Genomic DNA, 18485 nt, shown 5'->3' on the forward strand with positions numbered 1-18485 from the left:
ATATATTTGTAATTTGTTCTTGGTTTTTATTCTTTATGTGAGATATTTCTACAGTTTGACTATTAAAATTGTTTGAACTTTTGGACTAATGAAAGCCCACGAAACACAATGAATCAGATAAAAAAATTTAACATACGATACCATATATTCCCACAGCAATTTTAGAACGACCAAGTAAAAAGCAATCATATGAAGAAACGAGCTAGATGAATGCAACAAATAGCCAGATATTTTCCTTTAGTAATACTGTCAAACATCCAAGGTGCATTAAAAATGAAATTGCTTTTTGTGGAAGTAAAAAGAGAATGCTGTGTTACCAAGGATTTTCGGCCGTTCTCGTGCAACAAATTCCTAATAGATGAAAATCTGCTTTGTGAACGAAATCTTGAAACAAATTTGATGGGAACGTTGTTGAACTTGAGGAGCATTGCATGCTAAATTTTGCCTTGTTTCTTAGCGCGCATGTCGAAAAAGAAAATAGGGTGATTCTTGGCACTTCTTCATGTAATAGTATCAAGAAGTTGAAATTTGTAACACTTCGCTGAACTAAGAAGTGTCAAAATTTTCACTATTTCATTGTCAACTTTTGGGTTAATTACGTCAATGATTGTTGAAATTTTTAGCCCGTTTGGTAAAAACTTAATATCAAGAATTTAATTTAAGTCAAAATTTATAATTAATTTTAACAACATATTTCATAAGATCCACAATTTTTCAACCACATATTTCATTAATTTCTATTAGCATCTATTAAAAAATTAATTTTAATTTCCACCAAATAGGACTGAATGATTACTAAAATTATTTTGTGACAAACTTCTTTAAATACATTAGATCGATCGATTAAAAATATTAATTATAAGTCCCATATGGCGACATTAAATGCCAATACATCACCGCATGACGTTACTTATTATGTCGGTCAGAAAAATTAGGGAGTTAGGGATTGGAGATTTAATACATTCAGATTCTGAAAAATAACGTCCCTTTAATTTTGGTCACTTTTGAGCTTAAATCGTATGGTAAACTTATTCTTGTTTTTTAATAATGTTTTTTTGCTAATTTGGAGTAACAAACAACATTGTTTGTTGATATGTTGGTACTGTGGCATCATATAGGATTTAGTGTTAATATTTTTTAATCAAGTGTGACTTGTTCATAGGAGTATTTTTCTAAAAATTGGAAATTAATGAGGTTGACTTGATCGTGGGATTATCTCGCATCGATCGTTAGCAAACATGATTTACTCTTGGAAGAATTATGGAAATCGCATCTATCGGGCTTCTAATCTCCCACATTCTTTCATGCTCTCCTTTGTGCAATGGACCCTTATGTCGATAATTATATTTCTTATTTCTTTTAGGTATAATTGAAATAATTTGAAGATCAAATAAACGAGATTAAAAGAGGATTAAGGGACAAGTGCCAAAGAAGAGGCATTATAAAGGCTAGCGAGTAAACTTTTTATTTGTTTTTGTTGTTTATTGTTTTTAAACATTTAGAAAATTCAAAAAAACCAAGAAAAATTGCAAGAAAAAAATTGAAGATTTTGAAAAAAAAAAATCCAAAATTATTTATACATATTTGTTTTTATGTTACTAATTAATGGGGGTAGCCTTATTAGTAATGATGATTTTATGTTAGAAATTAAGCTAATTTAATATGTTACGTGTGACCAAATGGTGCTATTTTATACTTATTTTTATATATTTCTTATCCATACGAAACTCTATTCTTGAGCATAATGGTCTGATGTTTGAATATTATTGTATAACATGATGGATTTTAGAGGTGGTAAAACTAGGTTGTAAATAATCCTAGATCCTATGATGAAATACTTCAATCACTTAATGTATATTCGAGAATAGTTTGAGAGTAATTGTATGGATAGAGATGTAGTTGGATATGCGTTGATTATGATCATGAATTATGTGTTGAGTGATTTTGGCTAACATGTGAAAATTACGTATTGACCATTCTTTAGAATTCTGATCCCAACTACTTCTCCTCACAAGATACTTCACTTGCAAGTCGTAGCTGCGATTAAAACGGAAAAAAAGAAGAAGAAGAAGAAATGCCGGATTAGGAAAAATTTGTCCACTAATATTGGTATTGATGTCTAAGTAAAATAGCTACCTACACGGCTGAGATTAAAACAGAATGATGGGTTGCTGCAGATTTTTGTGCTTCCCTAGTTCTTGTAATAAAAGAGAAACTGAACTGTGATATCAAGAAACCAATTTGCTAGGCATACATTGGAATTAAGACCCATAATGTGATTTGACTGAATTTCTATGGTCACCCTAACTTGGTGAAGTTTGATATCAAGAAGGAAATATAATTATGTTATCTTAAAAGTAATATTGAAATGTTAGGCATAGCCGTGTCACAATAGTAGGTTGAAAACAAAATTGCTACAAGGCCTAATAAATCATAAAGCAATCTTGCAGTTTTTCCTCTTGTTTTGCCTATACTTGTTAATGAATATAAGCAAATTTGTTATGAAATTTGAGAACACCAATCTTGGAACTCAATGTCTCGCTTGAATTTTTAGAAGAATCAAATGAATCGTTTGAAAATTGTAAGCTCTGATACCATAAGAAGACTTAGGGTTCTATTTAAAAGGTTAACTTTGTTAAGATGAGTAACCTTAAATTACAGGCTAGAGTATAATATTACGCAATAGTAATGATTTTTATTTGTTTCTGTCATGCTTAATGATCAATATAAGGAAATTTGCTACTATTAAAAAGGAAATTAAAAACTGCCGTATTTCTAGAATTGTGTATCTATCCTTTCTATTAATGACTTAAGAGCATCTTATGAGACAAAAAAAAAAGCCTGGCTGGAATATGGCTAATCCAATGGTCTGTCTAATTAGCCTCAATAAGCCTGTAACATGGCTAGCTACTAAGACATTATCTAGCAACAGTTCCTTCATCATACAGTTTTCGCCACCAAAATGCTTTACACTAATTATCTTTCCTCGTGTCAAAAAGGAAAAGGCCGCTCACTTTTTTTGGTCCATTTCACACTTAGACTTGTTGAACCGTCTCATTTGAAAGTTTAAATTATTAATCATTTTCATAGAAAGTTGATGTCAAGGCCATTTGCTATCGGCTAGAATGAACGAGTGTCCTTTTGTAAGGTAGATTTACATTTTTGTATATAGATAGAGGCTAAGTTTAATGGGTTTCACTTGCATTCTTCTCCATTACCGCCTTCTGTTGTCACTTTTGTATACAACTATATACTGTAAATTCTGACTTTTCTTTCAAAAATCATATATAATATTCGTATTTAAAGTATTAGAGGACCACTCTATCAAGTATCACCTCCTTATTCATGCTCTTAAGGACTACAGAAGAATACCAGAATCTAACGGGCCATTTGATTCTTTAAAGGGCTCTTTTGCAAGTGGCAAGCTGAGTGGTATTATGATTTCCTTTTAATTTATCAATTACCTCAAGAAAATGAGGGAAATTTGTAAATTATTAAGCTATTTTGTGTGCTTAATCGATCCAAATATTCTGTGTACATATACCTTGTATTATATTAATAGGCCAATTAAGTCTTCATCCACAAGCAAGATTTTAAAGGACTTTATAATTGGACGGATATACTAAGTAGAGCTTGATGCACTTACTGAAGTATTATTTACTACATGATATAACTTTTTACTTACATTTCCTTCAACATGCATGCCTAACAAATGCAACTTTGCTCGCATTCCTAATCCCAATCTTTTCCTCAGTTTCACTGCAATAATTGCACCCATATCATCTGCAGTACGAAAATTCGTTCCCAATTCCAATACCTGCAGTTAGCTATATATTAAAATTGTTGTTGCAAATTTATGCATATATCGCTCAAAAACCACTGCAGGTACATTCAGATCCTAGTTACCAGTGACCCTAGCATACCAAGTGATCATCACCATGGGATTTTGGAAGCACCCTCATTTCAGTGAATATAGGCAGGGATCTTCCCAAGTACAAACGCTGAACCGCAGTATCCTTCTGCACACATGCAAAATATGATTCTCATTAATTGAACTCAGAACCACAGTGGTGTCCCAATATTAGACAATTACCAGAGCCACACTTGTAACCATTAACCATCCAACAGACCACTAATCAGAATGAGAATCAGAACACTTAAGTTTCAAAAATACAACATAAAACAGAAAATGTAAGTTTAATACATCATTGAAATTTTGCAGAATTCAGTAATAAATTAAAATAAACAGTAAATCATATCCCAGTCCAAGGTTTATATTTTGCAAGAACCATGGAAGAATTGGGAGAATAATTTTCTGAGAAACTATTTTTTCCATGCGACAAGACAGATCTTTTCAATAGCACGGTTCAACCATCTCATAGTTTCCGAATCCGAGAGTACCTAACATATAAATACGAAATACAAATTACATGGATCTACTAAAATGGCATTAAATTCCCATGGGGAAAAAATGAAATTAAATATATATATATTGTTCAGCAATGCCACACCACTGATAAAGAGTATGCATAGACAAAACTATGGAATCAGAAAAAAATCAATTCCACGACTCTTTTTCTGTTCCCTTTCTTCTTTCCTTTATTCACTTTTTATCTATTCAACAAACCAACCTCCCACCCCCACACACACAAAAAAAAAGGGGATAAAAAATAGAGAGGTCACACGAACACTTGAAGAAAAAAGACAAGCAATGAACTGAGAAAACCCAGCAAAAAACTGTGTACCCATCTTCGATTGGATTGTCTTATCTCGTCAAACTGCAGTTTCCTTCTCCATCTCGTCTCATACAATTCATGGACCTGCAAATCCAACAAAAAAACAACCCGAATCTTTACAAAAGTCCAGAAAATTACATTACTTATCCAAAAAAAGCAAGATCGTAAGACTACTCACCAGATAGAGATAGATGAGGGAAAGAAAGTAGGCAACTGGGTGGCAACACTTGAAAGAATTAAGTAACCAAAAGAAAATCAGCACCATGCACACATGATGGATTATTGTTACCTCCAATATACTACCCATCTTCCGGAATTTATTCAACACTTCACAAGATATGCAGGCTTAGGGACAATCAATTCTGAAAATGAAAAAATGGGCAAAATAGTGTGGCCAAACGGGGATTACATGTACAACATTGTTGAAAAAAATTTCAATGTTTTTGTGTGCATTGTTTTGCTACTTGAAGGGTGTTTCGATTGCCAAATTAGCATTTGCAAGTCATATTTTTTGGTGAATTGAGTTGATTTGGCTTAAAACTTCTTTGCGAAAGATTTGTTGATGTGTTCTTTAATTGTGTGTCCAATCATCGTTATACTCGGATATTTTGTCTAATTTACTACTTAACAACGAACTGTTGAGAATTATAGAGATTATCTATAAGGATGGACAGTTGAACCATCGACAGTTAATGAGGTCTTACGTTTAGGAAGAAGTGGAACAATATTTGTACACAAATAAAAGTTGCAACAATAATAACAAAATAATAATATAATATAAAATGAAGAACGTCATCATTGTAATGTATAAAATATAACTTCAACCCTTGAACGTCATTCCACTTTACATGCCTTGTGTTGAAATGGGGGTTTGAACATGTTGCCTGGTAATGGCCAACTCATCCACATCGAGTGGATTTTCCTGATTCTTATACTAGACTCAGATTTGAATAACTTACATCGCATATGTGATCTACCTAGTGGACAATGTACACTCATATTATTATTTATACCTAAAAATTTGATATACCAATGATAAGCATTTTGTACAATTAATATATCGAACTTTAATAACATGCAAGTGGCAGATATGAATAAATTATACCAAACATTAGCAAACCAGTGAGACTGATAGTTTAAAATTTTAAATGTCTTTCCTGACACTTGCTATTTGTCGAGCTCGACATTTTAACTGTCGATCTTCACAACTATTTCGACAATTGAACTATAGATATTTATGGTTAGCAACTAACGGGAGCATGCTTTAATGGATGTAACTGTAATTGCAATCCATTTTTCATAGCATTAAGTGTGCTCATTAATGCTCAACTACCAAATGTCAAAATCTTCATAAAAAAATTACAATTGCTTTTATTAAATAGATAATCTTTCACAATATTTTATGGAGGACATTGCTATCTTTATTCAAAAAGATTTACAAAATTAAACTGAATGAATGAACAATAATTTGCAAAATTGAAAATTAATATGAGCTTGTTAAATTTAACAATTCAAAAATCGTAAGTTATATATTGGGATTATGATTTTTTTTTTTTTTTTTTTTGTGGTCGCTTATCAATAATTTTTTATTTATTTATTTTTTTTTTTTGACCTGCTTCATTCTAGACTCGAAATAATGAGTTTTATACAAATCACGTGAAAATGTGCAGTTGATTCTAACATTGTGTAATGTATTGCATCTAAAAAGATTACAAAATGTACACAAAAGAGGGATTTGATTTTGGTTAATTATGTGGAAAAAAGGGCATCCTAGGGATTTGATATTGGTGAATTATGTGGAAATAAGGGCATCCTCCTTATTCTATGCATTGCCAAAACACCAGCTCAAATGTTGTATCTTTACAACTCCTCTGTTAAATAATTTATCATTCCAAATATATCAGAAAAATAAGCCCAAACCAAACTATTTTTTCCATCACAATAAGCTTCATTCTATAGTCATTCAATTCTGATTTTTGAATGAAGCAAGCCTGTTCTTCAAGTACTTGGAATAGTTGATAACCCACTAGTGCCAAAACATTTAGTGTAGCAACATTCAAACCTAGAGCAGCGAGCATGAAGATTGGAGAAGATGAAGGGTTTGATAAATTGTCAAATTAAAAGTGGTATGGATTCCTAGTATTCATATGAATGAAATTAATAAGGATAATCTTGGATATAATATTGATATATTTATAGTGGATAGATATATAAGAATGGTGGATGAAATTAATATTTACTAGAGTCCTCTAAATGGGTTATACACCCATTTTTTTTTTTTCATTTTTATTATCACACAAAATCATAAAATATTAGTTATTTTTATATATTATTCTCTTTTTTCTCCAAGAAAAGTAAAACTCGTTTGCAACAGATACCAACAAAACTATGCATACATTCTTACCAAATTTTAAGTTGCAAAATTATCCAAACTTAAATTGAATAAGAAAGGTATTTTGAGCTTCAAAATAGCATTCAATATAAAAAAATTGTTTGAATTCATTGTTTTTAGTTTTATCTATTGAACAAATTTTGTTAATTAAAATATAATATTTTAGAATTTTTATGTAATTTTACAATGCTGAAAGAGTAAAATGAAGTATATTTTAAATTTTTTATTAATTTGAGGTTAGAGTTCAGAAAAAGAAGATAGTTGTTATTTTTTAAATCTAAGCCTGTGTTTGGCTTATTTTTGTAAATTGTCTATAAATACTGAAGTCATTTTTTTATCTAGATATTTTCAAATATCCACAAGTGCTATGCACCTATTCACCACCTAATTTTATATATTTATTGTTTAACACGTTTATAAACATACATGCTAACAAAAGAAAACATCATTTAAAGATTTTTTATATATTTTTTTTTATGAAAAATTGATAATTACAAATGCAGTTTGCAAAATGTTATATAATGTAATATATAGGACGTGATTAAATATTTTAGTTAAGAATATCTTTGTCTATTTATCTATTTATATTGTTATATATATTTGTCAATTCTTCAGCAAAGGATATTTTGATGTAATCATTATGCAAAATGTACAAGGTTAAAATTTGTAAAATATGGTATGTAAAGTCCCCATAGTATATTTTGTAAATCTCTCTGTTTTAAATTAACAAGAAAAATGAAATTAGTAACATTTCTATAAATATATGAAATGGTAGCTTTTTTTTTTCTTTTCAAACTAGTGTAGCTTGCCAATGGATTTATTCACATTGGAAACTTGCAACGAAAGATTAGGAACTGAAATAGTAAAAAAATATTGGCAACAATAAGAGCCTGTTTGGGAGTGATTTTGAAAATTGATTTTTTGATCGTTAGGAGAAAAGTGGGGTCCATCTGTGAGAGAAGAAGTCAAATATGACGGCTGAAATAGTGAAATAACGGTCAAAAAATCAATTTTTTGGGTGAAAAAATCGGGCCCAAACGACCCCTAAATCTTGTAGAAAAATTGTTAGGATTTAACGATGAAACGTCCTAGAAAAATACTTAGTGGTTGGTAATTTTGCATTAAAGTTAGTAATTGCAACAAATATTTTTGCTGAAAGTGCAGTAGTAAAGCGTCACTGTCAAAATGAACAACCTACGACCAATGTTATTGTAGTTAGTAATGACTAAGGGCCTGTTTGGGCCCGATTTTTTCATCCAAAAAATTGATTTTTTGACCGTTATTTCACTATTCCAGCCGTCATATTTGACTTCTTCTTTCACAGGTGGATCCCACTTTTCTCCTAACGGTCAAAAAATCAATTTTCAAAATCACTCCCAAACAGCCTCTAAATGTAGGGTAAACAATGATAATATATTATATTGCTAAAGTACTCATCCACGGAATTTAGGGCGCAACAGAAATTTCCATGACAATCGTCACACTTTTCATTATTTTTTTTCTAGTGTCAATTGATTAATTAATTTATTATTATTATTTTGGGAGTATCAATGTCAAACTTTTCATTCAACGAGCTTATGCTTATCCATTTTCTTGAAACTTTAACAGGAGCCTTTATTTATTTCTCTTTTTTTGGTCATCGGTCCTTTAGAATCTTGTTCTATGGAAATTTCTCAGGCAACTTAATATATTTTCTGCCACTCCTATCTATTTCTGCATCAAATTTTAATATAGAAATTTCGCCCTAATGTACTTTGTAATATTCGACGAAAAAGTATAAATTTTGGTGCAGAAGTTTGGAATATTTAATGTTCAAGAATCACATTCCTTCCTAAATTCAAATGATGTTATCTTGTGACTTATTAATGTGTCATAGTTTAGTTTAGAATCCATAGGATAATATATTTTTTACTAAGTTGATAATAATAAAATTATGCTAACGCTAAATTTTATCGACTTTGCTTTAAAGGAACTTCATCGAATCATCTCAATAATCTTTTATGCAGACAATATGATCCAAATATATTCATTTTTTATGGTTGCAAATTCACGGTAACTGATATCCTAATTTTTAGATAAAAATTAAATACGTCACTAACTTTATATTTTAACTCTTTTTTTAAGGAAAATTTTGGGAGGCATTTTCAAACCCTTCTCTCTAAATTTATTTGTATTGATAGTGATAAATTTTATGAAGAACCTTTGAGACAGTTTTTTTCCATAATACATCACTAAATTTATTTTTATTTTTGCGAGGAATTGTTAGAGCCGAACTTTGTAATTTTCATTGATGTTTCCGTGTGTTTCATATTCATTTTCTTGGGAGTGCTGAACTAATTTTCTACTACCATATCATGTTAAGCCCTTTCTAATTCAACTAAAATGGCTGATTAAAATCTAAATTAAAGTCATTAATACTTTTAACCGTATATTTAATATGTCCTGCAACTATTCAACCACACATTCCATGATCAACTTTTTATCAAAATTTATTAAAAAATTGATTTTTGTCTAAATAAAAGAGGGCTAAACATTTTATTTTTGAATGTTGACGTAAAGAGAGAGCCCTTTGTAAGAACAGAAATTTGATTGTAGAAAAACACGGAAGTAGTGTCCTTGCTTAAGAAGGATTTTTCTTCTCTCTCTCCTCTTTTTTTTTTTTTATTATTTTCATTGAAGATAAAAAAAAAAAAAAAAAAAAAAAAAAAAAAAAAAACTAAAAAAAAAAAAAAAAAAAAAAAAAAAAAAAAAAAAAAAAAAAAAAAAAAAAAACTTAATAGAAGCTAATTATTGGGTTGCAAGTGCATTCTTCTGTTTCATTGCTTTCTGTTGTCACCATTTGATACAATTATGTACTATAAATGTGACTTATTACTTTCAGAATGGTTATATAATAAAATTTATTCAAAAATTTAGAGATTTTGAAATCTTAATTTTGATTAAAAATCATTTACAGTGAAATGTGATTTTCTTTCAGAATGATATGATAGTATATACTCGCAAATTTAGAGATTTTGAAATCTTTCAGAATGATATAATAATTATTTATTCACAAATTTAGGGGCGATTGGTTTGCCGTTTTCCAGCCTTTTTTTTTCAGTTTTCGAAAATGTCCAAAATGTATTTGGTCTGTCGTTTCCGAAAAATCGTTTTGAGTGTTTTCAATTAAAAAACTCAAAACGCGGAAAACAATCAAAACACACCAATTTTTCTTTTTTATTTTTTTTTATTTTTTGTTATCCAAGGAATGCTCAGAAGCACTTTTAAAATAAAAAATGTTGTAATCTGATACAATTTAGTGTAGTACAATAATTTTAAAACCCGCAAAACATTTTTCAATTTACATTATTGTTTTTTTTTTTATCAAAATTTGGAAGAACTATTATTTCCTTTTTTACTGTGATAGCAAAATACATCCAGGAGGATGAAAGACGAACTAGCTATTTTCTTTACAACGATTCCTATTTTTGGTCTATAAATTTATTATTTATTAATTTATTTTTGTAGCAAGAAAAAATAATAAATTCAACAAGTTTAGAATAAATATTATTTAGTAATATAGTAGCATAAAATTATTATGTTTTACAAAATAATCAAATTAATTGAATAAATGTCATAAAACAATTTCTAAAAATTTTAAACCAAACGCATTTTCTAGTTTTATGTTTTGAGAAATCGTATAACCAAACACGTTTTCTATAATTCGAAAATAGTCTCTCAAAACAAAAAATTAAAAATGAATTCAAAACAAAAAACGGAAACACGAAGAGAGCAGACCCTTAGAAATTTTGGAATCTTAATTCTTGTCCCAGGTATGGGGCATTGTGTTTTTCTTTCTTTTTTTGGTTTTTTTCTAAGATTCTCAGCAAGATAAAATTCCTATATTCTCCAAGTTGCAAATGTCTTTGTCTCTTCGGGATTTCGGTACATTACCACGTAGAAAAGAACTTGTACCTTGACGAATGACGAATACTACCTTTTTTTTTTTTTTTTTTTTTTATGTGAAGTATAAGGTAAGGCAATACATATCCACGTACAAGTGCAGGAATCATCTCATTAATTCCCATGCAATCTCCCAACGCATACTTGATACAATTTTATCCATTTTTCTTGACAGTCAGAGTCTTTATTTATTTTCCTTTTTTGGGTCATTAGTCAATTCTAATCAACTCTGTATATTTTCTCCCATTCTTCTTCTTCTCTTGTTTTGGCATCAAATTCTAGGTTTGAGAGATTTCTCAGAAATGCAGTCTTCGCAATATTCAATGGACATCTGCATCTTTTGCTGCAAAGTTTGAAATATTGAATGTTGATGAAAGCTGAAATACATTCCATGCCACAAAATTCTAACGATTTATCTTTTTGACTTGCTAACGTGTCAAAAAAATTAAACGACCGTGAGAATTCCATTTTTGACTAAGAATGCATTTTGAAATAATATATTTATAAAAAATGCCTTGTTAAAAAATAAGGAAAATTTTGAATTTGCGTGTAATATTATTTTATTAAAAAATATGTAGTTGAAAAGAATAGAGAAAAAATGTATTTTGAGAATAATGAAATCAAACAAGGGCTAATTTAGAAACCGATTATATTACATCAGTCAAAAGTAAGTTGAGAAATAATTAACCAAAAACAAAACTATATTAAATGCTAAATTTTGTTGACTTCGTTTTAAAGGAACTTTATTGTCTGACTATTGTTTTTTGTATAATTGAAATAAATAAATTAATAAATCTCACAACGTAAGCCAACGAAACCAGGCAAAAAGACAAATTAAGTATTAAAAAAAGAAAAAAAGAAAAAAGAAAAACAGGGAACATAAAATGCGTAACTTATCTAATTAATTCTTTGAACCTTGCTACATATACATTAATGTTTATATAATGATTTACATAATACTATTTGCCCGTTTAAAACAGATTCAACTTTTTTTTTCCTTCACATCATTTTCGATAATCGCTTAAGTACTATTTTATGTACAAGTAACAAAATCATAATTCTTTTATATTATGGGAGAGGGAAGAATCGATTTACTATATAAAGTTTCAAAGTAAAAACTCACCCGTTTAAGCAATAAGATGGGGAAAAAAAGAAAGATAAAAGATAAATACAAATAAGTAGGAACAAATCAAATATGTTTTATGTCAAAAAAGTAATATTTATAAGTATGATTATTCATGTCATTTTACTTGGACTCATGTCTGTAAATATAATTAATATCTAAAAATGTGGAGGGTCAAATAAAAATCGTGGTTGTAATATAAGTTATATAACCACCCTTATAATTTATAGATTTCGAACAAATATAATAATTGGTGTTGATGTTGATGATGCAAATCTTGAAATGTCCACGGATACATACACATTATTAATAAGATTAATTGAGTGATTTTGAAAATATTTTAAACATTGTCATGTCTATTTAATGTTGTGTAAAAATTATGCAGCAAAACACACTCGACTCAGACAGAAAAAAAAAAAAAAAAAAAACTACCTTTTAAAATTTGAAATACAACGGCCGCAAATGAAAACCCAAAACGGAGAAAATTCAAAGTAACGGCATTGGAATTTTGCAGCATGTCATTTCATTATGCTAAAATTTATTCCCTGTTCACGGTGGGCAAAAATTATGTTACCCACCTACCCACATCGGCAGGTCAAACAAATATTTTTTTCAAAAAAACCCTAAACCCAAAAAAAAAAAAAAAAAAAAAAAGAATTACCCTTTAAAATGTGAAAATCAAGCCGGCAATATTTTAGGGGGGTGTCCTCAATCTAGAGTTTAGTGGATTTTAAAACTTCATATAAATTGAAGTATCCTCAATTCAAATTTAAATATAATTCATTAAAATATAGGTGTCCCCAATATAGATTTTTAAAAATATTTATAAATTTAGGTGTCCTCAACATAGATTTTAATAGATAGTTTTGAAATTTAAATGTCCTCAATAACTAGTTGATTTTAAAAGATTTCGTTAAGTAGATAGATTTTGAAGGATTTCAAGGTAAAAATATAAGTACAAAGAATCAGTAACAATTTTAACTCAAACCTAAAAGTTTCACAACATTTCTCACATCTCTCCATATTTGCTGCCCTCTCTCTCTCTCTCTCTCTCACTCTCACTCTCACTCTCCCCCCCATCTTGAACAAGATTTTCTTCTTCTTTCTATCTCACATTTCTCTACTGTGAAAAGATCGTGTATGAGAACTTTTCAATTGATGATAATTTATGAAAGACTACTATTTTTTTGTTGAATATTGGGTGTGATTTTTTATTAAACTTATTTTTTCTTATTGAAGCTATATATTGTTTACTATTTTATAGATGTGCTGAAAATTATCGTGGTAATTTACGATTTCTAGTATGCATACTGGAACAACTTCGTCTTTCAAGTTCTGTACCCTATTCCTTTTTCTTGGGAAGAGCTGTGTGTTTTCTATATATACCTGAAAATCCTAGCCAAGACATGTCAGGATGGTATCCCACAATTTTTTTTTTTTTTTTTTTTGTTTGCATGGTCAATGAGAATTCTGGGGGTATGGAATTAATTGCCTTGTGGTCATGTATGTGTACATCTGTGTGTTTGTATCTCACAAGGTTGTGGCCTTTTAAACTAATTCATATTGATTACGACTTTGATTATTTAATACTACATATTTTTGTCCTCTTTCACTCTCGCATTTTGTTGAATATTGGATGTATTTTTTATTGAAGCTCTGTTATAATATTCAATGTTTAACAAACAATTGAACAATGATTCGATCATTTTCTGTGATTTATTAACGTGCATATGTGTAAGAATGAGTCGTTAAAGAAGAAGTAAAAATTTGTGGCTTATGTTAAGCATATTTATAAATTTTACCCAAAATCTATAAAATCCATAAAAATCGTTTAAAATCTACAAAATAGAAATCCATTCAAATCTTATGAAATCTATTAAATTCTATCAAATTTCACACAATCCATGAGAATTTATAAATTTACCGTAAGTTAAGTTTATACACTTGTAGCGGTCGAGGAATTGATGGATCCCATTTCAGATTGTTAGAAATTTTTCTGTCTTTCGATTTGCAATTTTTTTTGTTGTCCATTTTACTGCGTTCTGGAGTTTTACCATTATCATGACTGAAAATTTTCAAGATATCATGCATTGCTCGGATAGTGTTCACAATCTTCCAAACCACCTTTTTATCAGCTTGCTGAATAGAAAGAGATGGCATTTGGCATTCGTAAAAATCAATTGTTCAAGGGCCTTGCTTTCTCTCTTCAATGAAATTCTTGCAAAACACAACGAGATTTCTAATTCTATCTTGCCTGCATCTGCAAGTTTTCTCATCAGTATTGATCAACCACGCGAAGACACCAGCTATTTCGCCAATGTTAATCGGACAATCCTCTCTAAGGTTGTCAAAGAGAAAAATCTTGTCGAGCTCTTTAAACTTGGAGGTGCTAAAGGTATCACCGTTTCTCTCAAAACTGACGCGAATCGTGGAATTGATGGAGCAACAGAAGATATTTTTCTCAGACAGAAGGAGTTTGGGAGTAATACTTACAGTAAGCCACCTACAATGGGTTTTTTCCATTTTATATTTGAAGCTTTCAAGGATCCGACCATCCTAATTCTATTGGTTTGCGCTGCCCTTTCTCTTGGATTCGGGATCAAAGAGAATGGTCCAAAAGAAGGTTGGTATGATGGTGGAAGTATATTTGTTGCTGTATTTCTTGTTATTTCTGTCTCAGCTATCAGCAACTTCAGGCAAAGCAGGCAGTTCGACAAGCTTTCGAAGGTGAGCAATAATATCCTAATTGAAGTTGTGAGAAATGGAAGGAGGCAACAATTATCGATATTTGACATTGTTGTTGGAGACATAGTTTGTTTGAAGATCGGCGACCAAGTACCTGCAGACGGATTATTTCTAGATGGGCACTCTTTGCAAGTGGATGAATCTAGCATGACAGGTGAAAGCGATCATGTTGAAATCAATCAAGATCGAAATCCCTTCTTGTTCTCTGGTACAAAGGTAATTGATGGATATGCTAGAATGCTTATTGCATCTGTAGGAATGAACACAAGTTGGGGAGAAATGATGAGTACAATTAGCAGAGACTCAAATGAGGAAACGCCTCTTCAATCTCGATTAAACAAGCTGACTTCATCAATAGGTAAGGTTGGTTTAGCAGTAGCTTTCCTTGTACTAGTCGTGCTATTGGTTCGATTCTTTACAGGCAATACAACAGACGAAAATGGGAATAAAGAGTTCAATGGATTTGGTAAGACTACGGTCGATGATGTGATCAATGGTGTGCTGGGAATTATTGCTGCCGCAGTAACTATTGTAGTTGTTGCAATTCCAGAAGGATTGCCGTTGGCAGTTACTCTGACTCTTGCTTATTCAATGAAAAGGATGATGTTTGACCAAGCTATGGTGAGAAGGCTCTCTGCATGTGAGACTATGGGATCTGCCACTACCATATGTACCGACAAAACAGGTACTCTTACTTTAAATCAGATGAAGACAACTAAGTTCTGGTTGGGGAAAGAATGTGTCGAAGGGAAAAACTATATATCAATTCCGACCGATGTTCTCGAATTGCTGCATCAAGGGGTCAGTCTCAACACGACAGGTAGTGTTTACGTGTCGACTGCTTTAGGGATTGAATTCTATGGTAGTCCCACTGAAAAGGCCATTCTTTCGTGGGCTGTGCTTGAATTGAATATGGATTTGGAGAAGGTCCAGCGAAATTGTAGCATTGTGCACGTGGAAGCATTCAATTCAGAGAAAAAGAGAAGTGGCATTTTAATGAAGAAGAATGACGATGACACGATTCACGCACACTGGAAAGGAGCTGCCGAAATGATCCTAGCAATGTGCTCTCATTACTATGATTTGGAAGGAAATGTGAATCATCTCAATGATTTCGAAAGGATGAAATTTGATCAAATAATACAAGGTATGGCTGCAAGTAGTCTTCGATGCATTGCATTTGCATATAAGCAAGTTTTAGAGGTCGAGCATGTCATTCCGAGTGGACAACCAAAAATTCAAGATAATGGATTGACCCTATTGGGCCTTGTCGGCCTGAAAGATCCATGTCGACCAGGTGTGAAGAAAGCCGTGGAAGATTGTCAATATGCTGGTGTAAATGTCAAAATGATCACTGGTGATAATATTTTCACTGCAAAAGCAATAGCCACCGAGTGTGGAATACTCAGGCTGAATGAAGAAATGCGTGATGGATTAGTGGTCGAAGGATTTGAATTTCGTAACTATACAGAAGAGGAAAGAATGGAAAAAGTCGATAAAATCTGTGTGATGGCAAGATCATCTCCTTTTGACAAACTTCTAATGGTGCAATGTCTGAAAAAGAGAGGACACGTTGTGGCAGTTACTGGTGATGGCACAAATGATGCACCCGCATTAAAGGAAGCTGATATAGGCCTTTCAATGGGAATTCAAGGCACTGAAGTGGCCAAAGAGAGTTCAGATATCGTCATTTTGGATGACAATTTTGCTTCTCTTGCCACCGTTTTGAGATGGGGAAGATGTGTTTACAGCAACATACAGAAATTCATCCAATTTCAACTCACGGTGAATGTAGCAGCACTTACAGTCAACTTTGTAGCAGCAGTTTCAGCTGGTGAGGTGCCATTAACAGCAGTCCAGTTATTATGGGTGAATCTAATAATGGACACATTGGGAGCTCTAGCTCTTGCTACAGAGAAACCAACCATGGAGCTTATGGGAAAGCCGCCTGTGGGCCGGACTGAACCTCTTATCACCAATGTCATGTGGAGAAACTTGTTAGCTCAAGCACTGTATCAGATAGTTGTTCTTTTGACATTACAATTCAAGGGAGAATCAATCTTTGGTGTGAGCGAAAAGGTAAACGACACATTGATTTTTAACACATTCGTGCTTTGTCAAGTGTTTAACGAGTTCAATGCGAGGAAGCTTGAGAAGAAGAACTTATTTGAAGGGATACACAGGAACAAGCTGTTTCTTGGGATCATTGGTATAACTATAATTCTTCAAGTAGTAATGGTGGAATTTCTGAAAAAGTTTGCGGATACAGAGAGGTTGAATTGGAGTCAATGGGGATTCTGTATAGGAATTTCAGCTGCATCTTGGCCTATTGGTTGGCTCATCAAGTGCGTACCAGTACCAGGAAAACCAATATTTAGTTATGTCAATTGGAAGATGTTAAGTTGCATGTAAAGCATTCAGTACTGTTGTTTAATCTTTTATAATTAGTTTTCAACATATTTGTAATTTGTTCTTGGTTTTTATTCTTGATGTGAGATATTTCTACAGTTTGATTATAATTGTTTGAACTTTTGGACTAATGAAAGCCCACGAAACGCCACGAATCAGATAAAAAAATTTAACATAAGACACCATATATTCCTATAGCAATTTTAGAACAAACAAGTAAAAAGCAATTGTATGAAGAAACAAGCTGGATGAATGCAGCAAATAGCCAGATATTTTCCTTCGAGTAATATTGTCAAACATTCAAGGTGCATTAAAAATGAAATTGCTTTTTGTGTGTTACCAAGGATTTTTCGCTGTTCTCCTGCAACAAATTCCAAATAGATGAAAATCTTGAAACAAATTTGATGGGAATGATGTTGAACTTGAGGAGCATTGCATGCTAAATTTTGCCTTGTTTCTTAGCGTATATGTTGAAAAAGAAATCATTGTGATTCTTGGCATTTCTTAATGTAATAGTATCAAGAAGTTGAAACGCTTCGCTGAACTAAAAAGTGGTCACTATTTCATTATCACTTGACGGGTTAATTACGTCAATGATCGTTGAAATTTTAAGTCCGTTTGGTAAAAACTTGAGATCAAGAATTTAATTCAAGTGAAAATTTATAATTAATTTTAACAACATATTTCATGAGATTCATAATTTTTCAATCACATATTTCATCAACTTCTATCAATATCTATTAAAAATTTGATTTTAATTCCCACCAAATAAGGCTAAATGATTACTAAAATTATTATTTTTTTTAAAAAAATAAGTCATTCAAACTTCTAATTTCATGCATTAGATCAATCGATTAAAAATATTAATTATAAATCCTATACGACATTAAGAGCCCGTTTGATTCCCATTTTTTAAAAAATGAGAATGAAAAATATAGTCGTTACGGGACCCACACAAGAGATAGAAAGTCAAATATGGTTGTTTGATGTGATGGATAATGGCCGTATTTTTTATTTTTGTGGTCAAAGAATGGGAATCAAATGGGAGTTAAATGCCAATATATCACCGAATAAATTACTTATTACGTCAATAAGAAAAATTTCGGAGTAAGGGATTGGAGATTTAATAGATTCAGAT

The 18485-nt window shown here is 31.2% G+C and overlaps 2 protein-coding genes across 3 annotated transcripts; one reads left to right on the plus strand and one right to left on the minus strand.

The window, feature by feature from the left end:
- Positions 1-3555: 3555 nt before the first annotated feature.
- Positions 3556-5243, minus strand: LOC111391499 (C2 domain-containing protein At1g53590-like). Of its 2 annotated transcripts, none has more exons than XR_002702121.1 (4): positions 4915-5243; positions 4746-4820; positions 3907-4019; positions 3556-3817 (listed from the first exon to the last, which is right to left on the minus strand). XR_002702121.1 is itself a non-coding variant. In XM_023016732.1 (4 exons), the coding sequence occupies exons 1-4, from the start codon at positions 5041-5043 to the stop codon at positions 3623-3625; spliced, it is 495 nt and encodes a 164-aa protein (XP_022872500.1). In that variant the 5' UTR covers positions 5044-5243; the 3' UTR covers positions 3556-3622. The 2 variants fall into 2 exon arrangements, 1 of the variants encoding a protein (XP_022872500.1); XM_023016732.1 differs by having other exon boundaries at positions 3924-4019.
- An 8888-nt stretch (positions 5244-14131) lies between these two features.
- LOC111391497 (putative calcium-transporting ATPase 13, plasma membrane-type) lies at positions 14132-17413 on the plus strand. Its single transcript, XM_023016730.1, has one exon. It carries the CDS (start codon positions 14255-14257, stop codon positions 17348-17350), a length of 3096 nt encoding a protein of 1031 aa, XP_022872498.1. The 5' UTR covers positions 14132-14254; the 3' UTR covers positions 17351-17413.
- The last annotated feature ends 1072 nt before the right edge of the window (positions 17414-18485 follow it).

Source organism: Olea europaea, unplaced genomic scaffold (genome assembly GCF_002742605.1).
Source record: "Olea europaea var. sylvestris unplaced genomic scaffold, O_europaea_v1 scaffold797, whole genome shotgun sequence".
NCBI lineage: Eukaryota > Viridiplantae > Streptophyta > Magnoliopsida > Lamiales > Oleaceae > Olea > Olea europaea.

Excerpts from the sequence above, each read along its gene's own strand:
- LOC111391499 (XM_023016732.1), bottom strand. The coding sequence starts at position 5,043 with ATGGGTAGTATATTGGAGGTAACAATAATCCATCATGTGTGCATGGTG. Across the intron at positions 4,020-4,745 it reads GACAATCCAATCGAAGATGG|AAGGATACTGCGGTTCAGCG; the intron begins GTACACAGTTTT and ends GCATGTGTGCAG. Across the intron at positions 3,818-3,923 it reads CCCATGGTGATGATCACTTG|GTATTGGAATTGGGAACGAA; the intron begins GTATGCTAGGGT and ends AGCTAACTGCAG.
- LOC111391497 (XM_023016730.1), top strand. The coding sequence starts at position 14,255 with ATGACTGAAAATTTTCAAGATATCATGCATTGCTCGGATAGTGTTCAC.